This window comes from Heteronotia binoei, chromosome 7 (genome assembly GCF_032191835.1).
Source record: "Heteronotia binoei isolate CCM8104 ecotype False Entrance Well chromosome 7, APGP_CSIRO_Hbin_v1, whole genome shotgun sequence".
NCBI lineage: Eukaryota > Metazoa > Chordata > Lepidosauria > Squamata > Gekkonidae > Heteronotia > Heteronotia binoei.
In genome coordinates, this window is record NC_083229.1 from 18,600,445 (window position 1) to 18,619,386 (window position 18,942).

At 49.1% G+C, this 18,942-nt stretch overlaps 1 protein-coding gene across 1 annotated transcript in view; it reads right to left on the reverse strand.

Annotated features, from left to right (window-relative positions):
- Positions 1–18,942, reverse strand: part of EFR3A (EFR3 homolog A) — a 127,853-nt gene that overhangs the window by 22,604 nt on the left and 86,307 nt on the right. Inside the window, exons 12-15 of the mRNA XM_060243215.1 lie at positions 18,585–18,699; positions 7,578–7,629; positions 5,869–6,041; positions 3,371–3,446 (exon numbers count right to left, since the gene is read on the reverse strand). Of these exons, the coding sequence (XP_060099198.1) occupies positions 3,371–3,446; positions 5,869–6,041; positions 7,578–7,629; positions 18,585–18,699 (416 nt within the window). The remainder of the gene's footprint in view (positions 1–3,370; positions 3,447–5,868; positions 6,042–7,577; positions 7,630–18,584; positions 18,700–18,942) is intronic.

Below are 18,942 nucleotides of genomic sequence, written 5' to 3' on the forward strand. Positions count from 1 at the left end.
ACAAAGAGCAGAAAGCAGAAGATTGATCTCAGACTTGCGGACCATTTAGAAACAGAAGGCGACCAGGTTTAACACTGAAACGGGTTATTAGACCCACTGCGGAAAAATTAGGGTATGTTTTAATCATTATTGATATATTTTATTCAACGTATGAAATACATGTGTTGGAAAGCTCCATTACTTTGCAGCCAACTTAGGTGACCCTGTAGGATTTTCAAGGCCAGAGACATTTAGAGATGGTTTATCTGACTCTATGTAGCAACCCTGAACTTCCTTGGTGGTCCCTCATCCGGAGAGCCAGTTTGGTGTAGTGGTTAAGTGTGCGGACTCTTATCCGGGAGAACCGGGTTTGATTCCCCACTCCTCCACTTGCACCTGCTAGCATGGCCTTGGGTCAGCCATAGCTCTGGCAGAGGTTGAAAGGGCAGCTGCTGTGAGAGCCCTCTCCAGCCCCACCCACCTCACAGGGTGTCTGTTGTGGGGGAGGAAGATAAAGGAGATTGTGAGCCGCTCTGAGACTCTTCGGAGTGGAGGGCGGGATATAAATCCAATATCTTCTTCTACTAACCAGGGCCAGCCCAGCTTAGCTCCCAAGATGTGACAAGATCAGGCAAGCCTGGGCTATCCAGGTCAGATCATAACATAGAGCCCTGCTGGATCAGACCAGTGGTCCCTCTAGTCCAGCATCCTGTCTCACACAGTGGCCAACCAGTTCCTTTGGGTGGCCAGCAGCAGGGCTTAGAGGCCAAGGACTTCATAATAACATAAGAAGAACCCTAGTCAAACATCCTGTCTCACACAGTGGCCAACCAGTTCCTTTGGATGGCCAACTGCAGGGCTTAGAGGCCAAGGACTTCATAATAACACAAGAAGAACCCTAGTCAAACATCCTGTCTCACACAGTGGCCAACCAGTTCCTTCGGGTGGCCAGCAGCAGGGCTTAGAGGCCAAGGACTTCATAATAACATAAGAAGAACCCTAGTCAAACATCCTGTCTCACACAGTGGCCAACCAGTTCCTTTGGATGGCCAACTGCAGGGCTTAGAGGCCAAGGACTTCATAATAATATAAGAAGAGCCCTAGTCAAACATCCTGTCTCACACAGTGGCCAAACAGTTCCTCTGGAGGGCCAACAACAGAACAGAGAGGCCAAAGCCTTCCCCTGATTAGGACATAAGAAGACCCCTGCTGGATCAGACCAGTGGTCCATCTAGTCCAGCATCCTGTCTCACACAGTGGCCAATCAGTTCCCCTAGATGGCCAATAACAAGGCATAGAGGCTGAGGCCTTCATAAGAACTTAAGAAGAGACTTGCTGGGTCAAACCAGTGGTCCATCTAGTCCAGTATCTTGTCTCACACAGTGGCCAACCAGTTCCTCTGGAGGGTCAACAGCAGGGCACAGAGGCTGAGGCCTTCATAAGAACTTAAGAAGAGACTTGCTGGGTCAAACCAGTGGTCCATCTAGTCCAGTATCTTGTCTCACACAGTGGCCAACCAGTTCCTCTGGAGGGTCAACAGCAGGGCACAGAGGCTGAGGCCTTCATAAGAAGAGCCCTGCTGGATCATACCAGTGGTCCATCTAGTCCAGCATCCTCCTGTTTCACACAGTGGCTAACCAGTTCCTCTGAAGGGCCAACAACAGGCATAGGGGCCAAGGCCTTCATAAGAACATAGGACCTGCTGGATCAGAGCAGTGATCCATCTAGTCCAGTATCTTGTCTCACACAGTGACCAACCAATTCCTCTGGAGAGTCAACAGCAGGGCATAGCACCATTAGCACCATTGTGATTTTATCTGACTGTTTTATTGTTTTACTATTTTAATATTGTTATCTTATGTTGTTAGCTGCCTTGAGTCTTCGTAGAATGGGCGGGATATAAAACTAACGTAAAAAAATAATAAAGAGAGGCTGAGGCCTTCATAAGAACATCAGAACAGCGCTGCTGGATCAAACCAGTGGTCCATCTAGTTCAGCATCCTGTCCCACACAGTGGCCAACCAATTCCTCTGGAAGGCCAACAACAGGGCATAGAGGCTGAGGTCTTCATAAGAATGTAAGAAGAGCCCTGCTGGATCAGAGTAGTGGTCCATCTAGTTCAGCGTCCAGTCTCACACAGTGGCCAACCAGTTCCTCTGAAGGTCCAACAACAGGGCATAAACCTTTCCCTGATTAGAGCATAAGATGAGGCTGAGGCCTTCATAAGATCAGAGCATAAATAGAGGCTGAGGCCTTCATAAGAACGTAAGAAGAGCCCTGCTGGATCAGACCACTGATCCATCTCGTCCAGTATCTTGTCTCATGCAATGACCAACCAGTTCCTCTGGAGGGTCAACAGCAGAGCATAAACCTTTCCCTGATTAGAGCATAAGATGAGGCCTGCTGGATCAGACCAGCATCTAGTCCAGCATCCGGAGACAACACCACAACACCCCAAGTTCAGATGCTGGAAAAAGTCCTGCACAGGTGGCCAAAAGCAACAGTGCAAGCTCACAAGGAACTTTCTTTTTTTTTTTGGAGGGGGCAGACTTTCCTGCTGTCTCAGATGCCACTCTGAAGGATCCCGATGGTCAGGAATGACTTTTGTGTCTGTTAAGACTCTAGTTACAGGTGTCCCTATGGAAACAATGGCGCCCACTGACATCTTTCCTGGTGCCCACCAAGAATTCTAGAAACTGGGTGTGGTTTTTGCCCAGTAAGGTTTCTGAGTTGCCATTTTGTAAACTGTCACTGGCTGTCCAGATTTTTTGTTTTTTAAAACAATTCTCTGGTAGCAGCTGCCACCACAGCACAAAAATCTTCACTGTATGACTGAAGAGAAGTAGCAGCAGCCATTTTGTGGCTGTCTCCACCTCCTGCGGCAACCGTTTTGTGGCTATCATACTGTGTCAGAATTTCAAAAGTGCTAGCAGGCTCAAAAAGGTTAGTGCCCCCTGCTCTAGTAGAGAGAAAAGGCCGGAAAAGTCTTTGACTGATTTCCCACTCGCCTTACGCCACCCTCACGTTCCTCTTCTCAGCGGGACTTCCTTCTGATTTAACACTATCTGCCCCGGGGCTGCAACTAGCGTCGGCTTTTTCGTGCGGCAAAAAGAAACCTCTAAAAATCAGTTTCTGTTTGCTGCATGAAAAAGCCGACATTAGTTGCAGCCCCAGGGCAGATAGTGTGAAATTGGAAGGAAACGCAGCAGAGAAGAGGAACGTGAGAGCGGCGTAAGGCGAGTGGGAAATCGATCTTTGTTGTGCGAGCAGAGTCAGCATTCAGCCACCAAGATCCTGGCTTTGGCACTGAAAGAAACTAAGGGAAAGTGCTGGGGCTGTTGCCCTTAATATCCCGCCTCGTATCTCTACATATGACTGTACACGACGTTACCTTTTTCATGAAGCTCACATCTTGCTTTGAAATTTTGTCTCGCTTTATCTTGAGATCCGTAACGTCGGGTATTATTCTAGGTGGAGACAGAGCGGTGTTAGTTTATTTTGAAAACTCCAGAACTTTAATAATGATAATTTGTAAACCACTGGCTTCGCAGGTGTGGGAAGCCCACGGCGAACTGTGCTTAATCTATTCAGGCGTTCTGGAAAAAATTTCCATTTTAATTACACCCACGTTTAACAATGGCAGAAGGCTTTCTATTTTAAGCCAAGGGTATTGTAAGTAATTTCACCCAGGTACAAGGATATTCATTTGATGTTGTATGTGTACCTGTTTTGGACAAAACAAAATATAATTACAAGCTTAATTAAACCAGGAACATGCTGCTTAGCAGCTGGAAGATGGAATCTCCCAGCACTTTCAGCCATTACTTTCTTGTAATTTTGCTCATCTTGTCGAAACAATAAAATGCAGCAAGATGTAGGAAAGCTATTAATAACTAATTTAAATAAAACTTTATTAAGAGGGGTACCAACGTCCAGGGAATAGAGATGAGTTCCCCTGGAGAAATGGCAGCTTTGGAGCAGGGGTGGCCAAACTTGCTTAACGTAAGAGCCACACAGAATAAATGTCAGGTGTTTGAGAGCTGCAAGACAGGGAGGGAGGGAGGGAGGGAGGGGGGGAGGGAAGGGAGGGAGGAGAGGAGAGAAGGAAGGAAAGAAGGGAGGGAGGGAGGGAGGGAGGGAGGGAAGGAAGGAAGGAAGGAAGGAAGGAAGGAAGGAAGGAAGGAAGGAAGGAAGGAAGGAAGGAAGGAAGGAAGGAAGGAAGGAAGGAAGGAAGGAACTAATTGTTGGGAGCCACCCTGAGCCACTTGTGGGAAGGGCGGGATATAAATCTTAAATAAATTAAAAAAATAAAATAAATAAGGAAGGAGGGAGGGGAGGAGGAAGGGAAGAAAGGGAGGGAGGGGAGGAGGGAAGGAAGGAAGGGAGGGAGGGAAGGAAGGGAAGGGAAGGGAAGGGAAGGGAAGGGAAGGGAGGAAGGAAGGAAGGAAGGAAGGAAGGAAGGAAGGAAGGAAGGAAGGAAGGAAGGAAGGAAGGAAGGAAGGAAGGAAGGAAGGAAGGAAGGGCTGAAAGAAGGGAGGGAGGGAGGAACAGAGGAAAGGAAGGGACGGAAGGAGAGAAGGGAGGGTGGAAAGGAGAGAAGGGAGGGAAAGAGGGAGGGAAGGGAGGGAGGGAGGGAAGGAAGGGAGGGAGAGAGGGAGGGAGGGAAGGAAAGGTGGAAAGAGAGCAATTTTAACTTTAAATGTATTCTAGTAGGCCAGTCGCTGTCTTGGCTTGGAGAAGTGATTTAAAGAGAGAGATGCCTTCTCCAAGCTGGTCAACAGGGCAGTGGGGGCTTCGAGAACCACACAGTATGTGTAAAAGAGCCACGTGTGGCTCCCAAGCCACAGTTTGGCCATCCCTGCTTTGGAGAGCGGCCTCTCTGGAATTGAACCCTACTGAAGACCCTTCCCTTCCCTTCCTTCCCCAAACCCCACCCTCCCCAGGCTCTGCCACCAAAATCTCCAGATATTTCCCTCCCCCTTTCTTTCTCTTTATTCCCTTTCTGGTTTTGGTTTTGTTTTTTTTTTTGCAAAGAGAGGCAGAAAGTATTACGTTGGCTCTGCCTCCTATGGCAGCTATTTTTGGTTTGAACCCAGCTTCCGTGGAAGTCATTTTGGTTTGGGGTCTGAGGTGGCTCTCAATGCCCCTTCTCAAAATCCCACAGATGCCCACAGGCTGAAAAAGGTTTGGGTTCCCTGAAGTACGCTTTTACGGCATTTGGCTGATGAGACGATCCTCCTTAGTTCGCTGCTTCATCCCAGAATGCAAGTGCTGGATTCTAACACCTACAGCAATTAAACTGTGAACTTCTCAGCATCAAACCCCAGAGGCTGGCAAGGGAGGCTCTTAAGAGCTTGGCCTGGAAAGAAAATCTTTCGTTTTCCTCCTCCATTTTTCAACGTCTGTACCCTGTCAGCCTGGGAAAAAAGCATTTTGCGAGGCTCAAAAGTTTGCACAATGTTTTGTGACATTTTGATCGGCTCTGCTAAAAGGTTTTACATGCATTTTCTTTCTTGCTCTGGATTTTGCTTGGTCTGATGCAGCCGCACATAACCTTTCTCTGCTTTGGGAGGACATTAAATCGATTACGGAGACTCCTGTAAAGTAGGGCTGCCGACCGGGGGTTTCCTCGCCCGGAAGGTTCCCTTCCTGCTAGCCCGCATTGGGCTGGCAGGGGGAACCTCCCCCAACGTCGCCGGCACAATGATATCACCCGGAAGTGATGTCATTGCGCCGGTGACGTTACGCCGCGGCCACTCTAGGCGTTTCTGGGAAAACTCTATGGTACAATATGGACGCTGCGAGGGACTTGGCAGCCCTTCTGTAAAGTCAAATGGCTATATGGTTCACGAAAAGATCATCTCTGGCCACATTAAACTTATGATTAACCTGATCCCGCGGAGCTTTGCTCGGTTGTCGTGCCGATCAATAAGGTTATGTAGGATTTCCAGGACTAGTTGTCGTAGCTCACAGTCTTCCATAAGTGAAGGAGACAGCAAAGGATCCAGAAAAGGAGCGGGCAGTGCAGCAGAAATGGTCTTGGCGCTGTATCCAGTAGTCACCTGTTGAGCACCGAAAAGAAGGTCTAAAGCAACCAACCTAAGAAATCATTTAGCCGCATTCCTCAACCAAGTATCTTGCTCTTCATGTACAGAAGCCAATCAAGGGTTCTTATAAAGAGAGTAAGATCTAACTTAGCCTTACGAATACATCCAATAAAACATCTAGGAATCCAGTAGCTAACAACAATGTGAGTTCTTGGGTGGAAATCCCACTAGCACAGAACAAATGGGACGGGGGGGGGGGCGGGGAAGAGGACACACATTTTCACAAGTCCAAGGTTGGAATTCTAGCAGGAGCTCCTTTGCATATTAGGCCACACCTCCCCTGATGTATCCAATCCTCCTGGAGCTTACAGTAGGCCCTATATGAAGAGCCCTCTAAGCTCTTGGAGGATTGGCTTCATCAGGGGTGTGTGGCTTAATATGCAAAACAGCTCCTGCTAGAATTCCACTCCTGCAGGTAACTGTGTGAAGGCAGTTACAAAAGCAGGAAATGGCGTAGTCAACGACCGTGAGTCTCTTGACTGGCCAGCAACCAAGGGGGTGGGTCGCTGACATCAGGAGGTACAGCTAGCCAATCAGCAACAACATGCTTTCCTACCACTAAGAGATAAACTTTCTATCTCCACTACAGCCTCCCGATGGTTACCTGTAAGCACGTAATTCACCCACCATACTTTGTGGCCTCAACAGCAGTCCCCTCAAAGAAAAGCCATTGCACATAACTTTGCTGCTTATAGCCACAATAAAGAAGAAGAAGAATTACAGATCTATACTCCGCCCTTCTCTCTGAATCAGAGATTCAGAGCGGCTTACAATCTCTTATATCTTCTCCCCCACAACATACACCCTGTGAGGTGGGTGGGGCTGAGAGGGCTCTCACAGCAGCTGCCCTTTCAAGGACAACTCCTACAAGAGCTATGGCTGACCCAAGGCCATTCCAGGAGCTGCAAGTGGAGGAGTGGGGAATCAAACAAGGTTCTCCCAGATAAGAATCTGCGCACTTAACCACTACGCCAAAGGGACCATTTTCTGATGTACTGCACCTAACTTAGCAAACTGTCCAGCAGCAAACTCTTACTTCCCACCACAGAACAGGCAAGCCACTTTTTTGTGAGACCTATTTTAGACCAACTGATAAGGATGCCAGCCCCCGGGTGGCAATTCCAGGGAGCACTGGGAGTTCTTGGAAGCCACTTCTTGTTTGAAACAGGAATTGGCCTCATAACACTCTAGGAATTTTTTGAAAAATCTCTTTGGTCCTATGCTGAGTATCATGATGCCAACTTCCTGTTCTGAAGCAGGAAATGACTTCCTGGTGCTACAGCTCCCTGCTATTTTCTTTCTATCGAGGATGCGGGAGGTGGGGGAGGAGGACAGGGAACATCACCAATAACTGGCAACCCTGCCAATGGAGAAGTTTTTGATTACAATATAACAAATTGTCTGTTGTCTCTGTTGAACATGTCAAAAAGTGTACTCCCCCTCTCTGGGAAAAAAAATGTCCATTCATTTCTTCTATACTAGAAGCCTTACCATCAGCAATGATCTCAGCAGCATAATCTGGAACCGCCTGGTTCCCAGATCACTAAAAACAAAGGAGAGAGATTACAAAAGGTGAATTGACGTTTCTCACAAATATTTTTAAATGTAAGAGTATTCTTTCTGGCAATATCAACATGTAAGGTGGGATATGAAGATGCAGAACAGATAGCCAGGGCTTTCTTTTTTGTAGCAGGAACTCCTTTGCATATTAGGCCACACACCCCTGATGTAGCCAATCCTCCAAGAGCTTACAGTAGGCCCTGTACTATGAGCCCTGTAAGCTCTTGGAGGATTGGCTACATCAGGGGGTGTGTGGCCTAATATGCAAAGGAGTTCCTGCTGCAAAAAAAGCCTTGCAGATAGCTAAAAACCAAGATTCAAGGGCAGCTTCTATCCAAGTGCCGTGGTTAAGCTAAATGCGGGGTTATGAATGGTTATGTGTTTTTAGATGCATTTAAATGGTCTATGTATATGTCCTTTTGTGGGTGTTGATGTGTTAGTATGTTTGTGGAAGAGCACCTCATTTCGTTGCTCTCATTTTCTTTTTTGAGAACAATGACAATAAATTTATCTATCTATCTATCTAACACAAAATGTTGCAGCTATGGGTTGGGGGTACAGGACAGTGAGGGAAATGAGGCTTACACCTTTTCCCTGTCCCATTTCTCTCTTTCCCCAAGTTGCTATTTGACCCACTGGAGAACATATACAGATAGAAGGATTGTTCTTAATATAGATTAAAAACTGCCAACTGTATTGCGTTTTTATAATTTTATTTTGTATCCTTTCCCTCCCTGTTCCTTTTCTTTACTCTTAAAAGGTTAAAAATATACAATTTATTTTAAAAAGAAAGATCCAGCCCCATGAATCATTTTTAAAATATCAGTATTGATCCATTTGAATTTGTCAAAGTCTAGCCGTCTCCCCGCCCCCACTCGGTACTGTTCCTTGCTAGGTTTATTTTACACCCTTAGGACATAAGTAATCTGAATTAATTCACCGCAATTTTTCTCCGCACAGCTCCGTCTCTTGCTTTGAAACCCAATTAGCACAGAACAATCCTGAATTATTCAGCTGTTTTATAAGAAGTGTTCATACAGGCACAACCCCCTGAGGAAGCGATCCCTTTTGGAAACCCGCACAATCAATGGAGCTTTAAATAAACAGGGTTTTTTCGTCAATGCTGACCGGACTGCTATTCTTACAGAAAGCTGAGGCTTTTTCGAGGCAACCGCAGAAGATGTTTAGGCCTCTTCTGGGCATGGATGGTTCCCTCGTGAATTCGGGGAAGCTAATCAATCTGTTAAGTGACCAGGAGCCAGGGGTAATACAAGACTACAGTGCCCTAACGAGTCACCAATCATGAATAATTAGGGCTTTTTTTGGTAGAAAAAGCCCAGCAGGAACTCATTTGCCTATTAGGCCACACCCCCTGATTTCACTGGAAGTGACGTCGCCCATTTAGTAGGTTACTTTCCTCATATTGACACAGAACAGAGTGTTATCAGCTGCATTTCATGGATGCGTGTTCTCACGCAGCTTCTCACCGGTAGACCTTCTGATGGCACCTGGTTTTTTGACAGAGTGTTGGACTGGGTGGGCCATTGGCCTGATCCGACATGGTTTCTCTTATGTTCAGGGGTCTCCAAACAGGCCTCCTCCATAGGTTTTATCCTGTAATGAGCAAACTTATTCCACATTCTGCTTCGAGCAGTTCAACTAGCATTGGAGCAAGCAGAATGGCAAGCGGCAGGAGAAAACATGTGATCTCCATAGCTATGCTGCTGCCTGCATAGGTGCAGTCTTGGAAGCAAGGCCGGTGCTGGGGGTTCTGCTGCCCCAGGCAGAGCCCCGCCTCCTGCCCCCAACTCCCAGTGGGGGGGGGAGGCGCAGCAGCGGGCTGCTCAGAGCTTGGCTCCCAGGGTGCTTGCTGCTACTGCCACCCTCCCGACCTCGCTCAGCCTTCCTGGGTCCAGGAGAGCTGAGAGAAGTTGTGGCTGCAGCAGGCGTGCTTGGAGCCTGGCTCCGAGATGCCATCCCCACCCAGACTTAAGAACATAAGAGAAGCCATGTTGGATCAGGCCAATGGCCCATCCAGTCCAACACTCTGAGTCACATAAGAACATAAGAGAAGCCATGTTGGATGAGGCCAACGGCCCATCCAGTCCAACACTCTGTGTCACATAAGAACATAAGAGAAGCCCTGTTGGATCAGGCCAGTGGCCCACCCAGTCCAACACTCTGTGTCACATAAGAACATAAGAGAAGCCATGTTGGATCAGGCCATTGGCGCATCCAGTGCAACACTCTGTGTCACATAAGAACATAAGAGAAGCCCTGTTGGATGAGGCCAATGGCCCATCCAGTGCAACACTCTGTGTCACATAAGAACATAAGAGAAGCCCTGTTGGATGAGGCCAGTGGCCCACCCAGTCCAACACTCTGTGTCACATAAGAACATAAGAGAAGCCATGTTGGATCAGGCCAATGGCCCATCCAGTCCAACACTCTGTGTCACATAAGAACATAAGAGAAGCCATGTTGGATCAGGCCAATGGCCTATCCAGTGCAACACTCTGTGTCACATAAGAACATAAAAGAAGCCATGTTGGATCAGGCCAATGGCCCATCCAGTCCAACACTCTGTGTCACATAAGAGAAGCCATGTTGGATCAGGCCAGTGGCCCATCCAGTCCAACACTCTGTGTCACATAAGAACATAAGAGAAGCCCTGTTGGATCAGGCCAATGGCCCATCCAGTGCAACACTCTGTGTCACACAGTGGCCAATATATATATCAAAGCTGGCTATGCTTGTAGCCGCCGCCACCTCCTGTGGCAGTGAATTCCACATGTTAATCACCCTTTGGGTGAAGAAGTACCTCCTTTTATCCGTTCTAACCTGACTGCTCAGCAATTTCATCGAATGCCCACGAGTTCTTGTATTGTGAGAAAGGGAGAAAAGTACTTCTTTCTCTACTTTCTCCATCCCATGCATAATCTTGCAAACCTCTATCATGTCACCCCGCAGTCGACGTTTCTCCAAGCTAAAGAGCCCCAAGCGTTAAGAACATAACATAAGAACATAAGAGAAGCCATGTTAGATCAGGCCAATGGCCCATCCAGTCCAACACTCTGTGTCACATAGTGGCAAAAAAAAAATTATATACACACACACACACACACACACACACTGTGGCTAATAGCCAGTGATGGACCTCTGCTCCATATTTTTATCTAAACCCCTCTTGAAGGTGGCTATGCTTGTGGCCGCCACCACCTCCTGTGGCAGTGAATTCCACATGTTAATCACCCTTCGGGTGAAGAAGTACTTCCTTTTATCCGTTTTAACCTGTTTGCTCAGCAATTTCATCGAATGCCCACGAGTTCTTGTATTGTGAGAAAGGGAGAAAAGTACTTCTTTCTCTACTTTTTCCATCCCATGCATTATCTTGTAAACATCTATCATGTCACCCCGCAGTCGACGTTTCTCCAAGCTAAAGAGTCCCAAGCGTTTCAGCCTTTCTTCATAGGGAAAGTGTTCCAGCCCTTTAATCATTCTAGTTGCCCTTTTCTGGACTTTCTCCAATGCCAATGCTATAATATCCTTTTTGAGGTGCGGCGACCAGAACTGCACACAGTTCTCCAAATGAGACCGCACCATCGATTTATACAGGGGCATTATGATACTGGCTGATTTGTTTTCAATTCCCTTCCTAATAATTCCCAGCATGGCGCTGGCCTTTTTTATTGCAAATGCACACTGTTTTAACCTTTCTTCATAGGGAAAGTGTTCCAAGCCTGTAATCATTCTAGTTGCCCTTTTCTGCACTTTTTCCAATGCTATAAAATCCTTTTTGAGGTGCGGTGACCAGAATTGCCCACAGTATTCCAAATGAGACCGCACCATCGATTTATACAGGGGCATTATGATACTGGCTGATTTGTTTTCAATTCCCTTCCCTTCCTGGGACCTTGTTTTGCTCCCCTCCCCCAAACATGGTGGGAGACAGAGAGAGTCACATGCGGTGGAGTGAGCAGCGGTAGACCTAGTTTCTCCTGGGAGGGGGCGCTCATGGGTGGCTCCGCGGCTCTCACTCTCTTCGCAAGCCTGTTGAAAGCTGGAAACACCAGAGAGGAGGGAGCACGCAGTCTGGGAGCAGGTGGCTGCCTAGTGCCTTCCGAGAGGGGGCACTCATGGGCAGCTCCGCGGCTCTCACTCTCTTCGCAAGCCTGTTGGAAGCTGGAAACAGCGGAGAGGATGGAGCACGCAGTCTGGGAGCAGGTGGCTGCCTAGTGCCTTCCCTCTGCTGGAGACCTTTCTTTGAGCTGGAGCCCTTTCTTTGAGCTGGAGCCCTGGCCAAGCCAGCCAGAACTGTGTTCCTGTGGGTTCCTGCTCAAAAAAGAAAAGCCCTGTAAATAATATATATTTTTACGATTGTACTTTTAAAAAGAATCCATTTTCAATAAGTAAAATGTCCCCCATTTGTCCATCCTGAAATGAATGTCTGCCAATTTTCTTGGACGCCCTTGAATTTTAGTATATTGAGAGAAAAAGAATAAGTAATAATAATGTTATAAGCGGGAGGGGGTGGTGAGCAGGAGTGCACAGGGACGCATTTCTGGCAAGCTTGGCATCACGGGTGTGGTCTAATATGCAATGAATTCCTGCTGGGCTCTTTCTACAAAAAAGCCCTATGTGAAACAACGGTGGCGTCAGGGGGTGTGGCCTAATATGCAAATGAGTTCCTGATGGGCTTTTTGTACAAAAAAAAAACAGGTTTCCTACCTGTAACTGATGATCTTCGAGTGGTCATCTGTGCAGTCACACTGATGGGATATAGGCGCCCGCGCCGATCTCGATCGGTATTCTTGAAAGCTGCGGATTTCCGCGCCCCAGGCCCAGTGCGCATGCGCAGAAGCCCCACCGCGCATGCTCACAGGGACCGGAGCGGACATCCCGCCAGTTCCTTCTGACCGCTGCGTAAGCCCTTAGAGATGGACCGGCAGCGGAGGGGAAGGAGGGCGGGTAGTGTGACTGCACAGATGACCACTCGAAGATCATCAGTTACAGGTAGGAAACCTGTTTATCTTCTTCGTGGTCTCTGTGCATCACACTGATGGGAGATTAGCAAGCCAGAGTCCTACCTGGAGGAGGGTGCAACGGTCCATCAGTGAGAAACCTCTTGAAGCACCGCACGGCCCACTGATACACGTCTACGCCAGTCCAGGTCCAACGCATAATGGCTCACAAACGTATGCGAGGAGGACCAAGTGGCAGCATCACAAATGTCTTTCAGTGGTATTCCTCTCATAAAGGCTGCCGAGGTCGCTAGGGCTCTAGTGGAATGAGCTCTAACCTGTCTTGGCAGGGGTTGTTTGTTCAACAGGTAGCACAGTTTTATAGTCTCAGTTATCCACTTCGAGATCCGCTGTGGCGAAACTCTCACACCTTGCGACGTTGTGGAATATGAGACAAAGAGTCTAGGGTCCTTACGTTCAGGCCTTACTCTATGTAAGTAAAACGAGAGTGCCCTCTTTACATCTAGTGTATGGAGTCTCCTTTCCGACTCCGTACTTGGATTAGGAAAGTACGTGGGTAGGTAAATTTCCGCGTTCAGGTGAAAGGCGGAGGTTACTTTCGGGAGAAAGGTTATATCAGGGCGTAGCCCCACTCCCTCCGCGCTGAATCTCAAATATGGGTCGTCGCAGCGCAGCGCTGCCAGTTCACCGACCCTGCGAGCAGAGGTAACGGCCACTAAGAAGGCTGTCTTCCAGGATAGCAATTGCAAGGAACATGTCGCCATAGGCTCGAAGGGTTTCCCTGTTAAAGCCCGCAACACTGCTGGGAGGTCCCAAGCAGGAGCAGGGACTCGTACCGCGGGGTACAATCTTGCCAGGCCCTTTAAGAACCGTTTCGTATCAGGGTGTGAGAACACCGAGTGGCCTTCAAGTTGCTCATGATTAGCCGATATGGCGGCTAAGTACACTCTCACAGATGACACTGTCAGTCCCTTGTCAAGGAGTGAGAGTAGAAAGTCTAGTATTAGTGGGAGACCTGCAGTCTTGGGTTCCCTGTTAGTTCTAATCACAAATTGGCTAAACCTCGCCCATTTATATCCATACGATTTCCTAGTGGATGATTTTCTACTGTTTAGCATGACATCCAGGGCTCTATCAGATAACCTTGTCACACCAGTCTCCACGCCGTGAGTTTCAAGTGAGGCACGTCGTGGTGAATCACTCGTCCCTCGTGTGATAGCAGGAGGTCTGAGTTCGTTGGAAAGTGGTGGAACATTCCGCCGGACAGCTTCAGTATCGGGGAGAACCATTGTTGTCTGGGCCACCATGGTGTGATGAGGATCCCCTTGGGGCGTTCGAATTGAATCTTGTGAACCACCCTTGTGATTAGTGGGATCGGTGGGAAGAGGTACACATGTAAGCGAGCCCATGGGATCAGTAACCCGTCTCCTAACGATAGAGGGTCCGCACCCCCTCTGCAGCAAAATTTGGCGCATTTCGAGGTGTTGCGTGTGGCGAAGACATCCACTTCCGGTGTGCCCCACTTCTGGAATACCGGTTGGAGGAACTCCCAATTGAGTTCCCACTCGTGGAGTGAGGCCCCTCCTCGACTGAGGTAATCTGCACAGGCATTCAGATTGCCCGGTAAGTGCGTGGCTACTAGGGTAGCGTCCGATTCTCTGCAGATTTCCCAAATCTTTAGTGCTAGAAGGCATAACTTTCGTGAGACTGTACCGCCCTGCCTGTTCACGTAAGATAGGGCTGTGGTGTTGTCTGTCAAGATCGCTACTGTTTTCCCCACAATTAGGTGTCTGAATGAGAGAATGGCATGATGTATGGCCAGCAGCTCCAGGAAATTGATGTGGTAGCGCAGAAGATTCTGAGGCCATCTGCCCCCCACACACATGCCTTCTGCGTGTGCTCCCCAGCCCCATAAGGATGCATCCGTCGTTATGGTCAACGTAGGGGTCTGTCTGTGGAACGGGGCCCCTTGGAGGAGGTTGTGCTCCTCCTGCCACCAGGATAGGGTCCAGACTACCGTCGCAGGGACAGTCAGTTGGCGCGAGGGGAGATCTGTCTGACAGTTGAACACGCGCAGGAACCACAACTGTAGTATTCGCATGTGGAACCTGGCGAATTTCAACACTGCTGTTGTCGCTGCCATCAGTCCCAGGAGGCGTTGGACTTGGAACGCTGTGACTGTAGGGTTGGTTAGGAATACAAGAATCAGAGACCTGATGTCCTCCGCCCTTTGTGTCGGGAGGAATGCCTTGCAGGTTTGTGAGTCCAGAATGGCCCCTATGAACCGTACCCTCTGAGAGGGCTGCAGTGCCGATTTCTTTAGGTTGACCTGTAAACCTAAGTTTCGCAGAAGGGTTAAGGTGACCTCTATATGCTGTAGTAATAGAGGTTGTGAGCTTGCCACCAACAGCCAATCGTCTATGTAAGGAAAGATAGTGATTCCTTGTAGACGTAGATGGGCCGCCACCACCACCATAGTTTTTGTAAACACTCTCGGTGCCGTGGAGAGGCCAAAGGGCAAAGCTTTGTATTGGTAGTGGGAGTCTCCAATTGTAAACCTGAGAAACTTCCTGCAGTCCTGATGTATCGTTACATGAAAGTAGGCGTCTTGCAGGTCTAGTGTGGCCATCCAATCGCCTTGGTTCAGGAGGGGTAGGATGTTTTGCAGAGAGACCATTCTGAATTTTTGGTTTGGAATGAACTGGTTCAGGCCTCTTAGGTCCATAATGGGTCGAAGGCCTCCATCCTTTTTGGGAATGGTAAAATATCGGGAGTAGAAGCCTTGTCCCATCTGGTTGGTTGGTACCCGTTCTATTGCGTCTTTTAGGAGAAGGGATTGAACCTCTGTCCTTAGTGTGGGGGATACCCTGGTGTGGATGACTGTGGGAACTGTCGGGTTTTCTCTGAATTCTATTTGATAACCCATCCGGATTATCGACAACACCCATTTGTCCGTAGTGATTGTGGACCATGCCCGGTAATATGGGAAAAGTCTGGTATGGTCCGGGTCCAAAGGGGAGGGGGTAAAACGGGGGGAAGGGCAGTCAAAGACCCTGTTTAGACGGTCTATTCCCTTTTTGTCTGGATTGCTGTGACGGAGTAGGTGAGTACTTCGTTTTGGGGTTGTACGGAGGTTTGGAGTAAGATGTGGAGCCTTTGGGCCTCCATTGTTGTTCTGCGGGTTGCTTGGAGAACGGCTTCTTACTCCACGGTTTGTTCCAGGAACGTCTGCTTTGGGTCCTAGATGAGATGGGAACCCCCAAATTGCGAGATGTTTTAATGCTTTTATCCATCTCCTGTAGTGTGGCATCTGTAGTGGAGCTGAATAATCCACTTCCATCGAATGGGAGATCTTCGATGCAGGATTGAGTATCCGGCTGGAGCGCTGTAGATCTTAGCCAAGAGTGACGTCTTAAGGTGATCGCTGAGGTAAGTGTCTTTGCTGCAATGTCACCTGCGTGTTTTGCCGAATTGATTTGTTGTTTTGCTAATGCAATGCCTTCCCTTTGTATCTTCTTCATTGCCTGTTTAGTTTGTTCGGACAGGTCTGGTAGAGCCGATAATTGGTCCCATAGGGCGTATTGGTAACGGCCCATACACGCTCCATAATTTGCAACTTTTATTCCTAACGAACCTGCTGTGTAGAACCTTCTGCCCAGGTTATCTAGCTTTTTTCCCTCTTTGTCTGGGGGAGCAGCGTGTGTCTTTCTGGCCTTCGAGGATGACGCTACTACTACCGAGTTTGGTTTCGGGTGTGTAAATAAAAACTCTGCTGTGGACTCCTGGACTCGGTACATATGGTCCAGCCTTCGGGAGCTTATCGGTGTTGAAGCTGGTTTGTCCCACGACGATTTTGTGGTGTGGAGCATGACTGTTGTAAGCGGTAAGCGACGGCCGTCGAGGTGTCTAGCTGGACGACATCGAACACGTTGTCGGTAACTACCGGCTCCGGCTGGACCGTCGGTAGCGACAGGGTGTGTGCCATCCGTTTAATTAGGTCCCCGTACGATTTTAGGTCCTCGGATGGGGATATGGGGAGTTCCTCGCCCACCTTACTCGATGGTGCCGGTTCCTCTGGGGAGGAAATGTCTTGGACTTCCCGGGGGGAGCCTTCCTCCGATCTGGGGGAGCCTTCTATGGACTCCGAGTGCTCCGAAGAATGTCTAGGCGTCTCCGACGCTCTCGGCGACTCAGGGGTCTTCCGGCTCTCCGAACTCCGCCGTCGAGGGGAAGTTTTCTGTGTCTTTGGCGGTGTGTCGGGTGGTTTGGACACCGACGCCGACGCTGTGTGTCTTGGTCGGTAAGATGTCCGGGATCTGACCGAGGCTTCGGACTGCTGGTCCCAATCTAGGTGTCTAGGTGGGAACCAGGGAAACATGGAGGGCATAGGGCAAGACCCATATAGGTATTGCCATTGCCTCTGATCCCACGACATTGGGGGCGGTGGTTTCCGAGGAGAGCGATCTCTGTTGCGAGAGCTTTCCTCTGAATCTCGGGATCGATGTCGGCCCCGAGGGCTACGCCGAGGGCTGCTTGAGTCGTCGCGCCTGGGATCTTTCCTAGGCGTGGTGGATCGATCCTTCTTGGGGCTTCGGGTTCGCCGCTCGTCAGGGCTGACCGACGGGTCTCGGGCCGGTGTTCGGGGCTGAGCAGTGTCCTCTACAGTATGTATTTCTGGTGGACTGCCTTCCGCTCCCGACCGTTGCGACAGATCGAAGTCGCGGTCCGAATCCGAAGAGATGGCGATTTGTGTCGACATCGATGCCAGTGTCGGGGGGCTTGGACGGCGGCGAGGGGAAGCGAACAGCTTCAACGGCGGTACTCTCGCTGCCGATTCCGACGGCGACGTCGGGAGCGAAGTCGCGGACGATCGATGTTTGTCCGACTTTTTCCTCTTCTTCGCTTCCGACTGGAGTCCCTTCTCCTCCCTTAGCCGTTTTGCAGGAGTGGAGGAGGCGGACTTTGATGCCGAGCCCGTTTTTGTGGGGCGATCGGCGTCGGGGGCACTCTTGTCGGTGCCGAGCGATTCTGATGTCGACGGCTTGTGCGACGGCGCCGACATTTTCTTAGGCGACAGAGCTTTCTCCATCAGTGCCGCCGCCAAACGGCCCGCGCGGTTTTTCTTCGTCTGGCGGGAAAACTTCGCGCAGTGAGCACACGCGTCAGGGATGTGTGCTTCTCCTAGGCAAAAAAGGCAAAGAACGTGCCCGTCTGTGGGAGCGATTTTGCTGCCGCAGTTCTTGCACCGTTTGAAAAATCCCCACCGTTGTTCCATGCGGGGGGGGGGGGGGGGGAAGGGCGGGAAGAGAGATTTGAGGAGAAAGTCCCGAAAAGATCTAGTCTTCCCGCTCCCTAGTCTTTACAAAGACTGTTGTGTGGTCCAAGCCAAAACAAAATTTGTCAAAATCCAAAAGAAAAACAACTTCCAAGAAAGGATTCCACCGACCGTGGCGAGAGATCGACTGATCCAAGCGGCGGTCAGAAGAGAACTGGCGGGATGTCCGCTCCGGTCCCTGTGAGCATGCGCGGTGGGGCTTCTGCGCATGCGCACTGGGCCTGGGGCGCGGAAATCCGCAGCTTTCAAGAATACCGATCGAGATCGGCGCGGGCGCCTATATCCCATCAGTGTGATGCACAGAGACCACGAAGAAGATGTCCTGGTTACAAGATTCTGTTAGGACAATAACCGGTGTTTCGTGGTGGCACTATGTGATCTTTTAGACTGTCCTATGGAAGATCCTTTCATGGAAATCAAAGGGACTTGTTTCAGAGGAAACCTATTGAAAAGAGGTGTGTTGAAAGAAGTCAGCACAGGGGGAGGGGGGGGAGATCTGGAAAAGGATCTTAAAAATCAAAGCAACCACTAAAATAATATCAACAAAATTTTAACACACATAGTCTCGCTTTTCCCTCCTTCTCTGTCTGGAACCCAAAATACAGAGTAATCTGAACAAACCCCAGCTGGTTGGTCTCCACTGTATGCAAAGTTGCCCCCAGGACAGGTACTTTCCCCATAATGAACATCATGATCTCTGACCGCTGGTAATCTGGAAGGTTGCTTCCAAAGAACCCTGTATGAATAAAAAAGAAAAACTGGGCAACAACAAGTATCCAAGAACAATGCTTGGGTCTTTCCGCTATCATGAATGACTTAATGTCTATTATTATTAGACACCCCATAACCAAGCACCCTCAGTACTAGTTTTTGTATTGGGGTGAAAGCAGTCCACAATTCTGGCATTCCCTATTTTGATTTCAGGGATTAGGGTAGAAGGGAGGTGTCCATGTAAAATGAACCTCTGTACTTCTGAAAT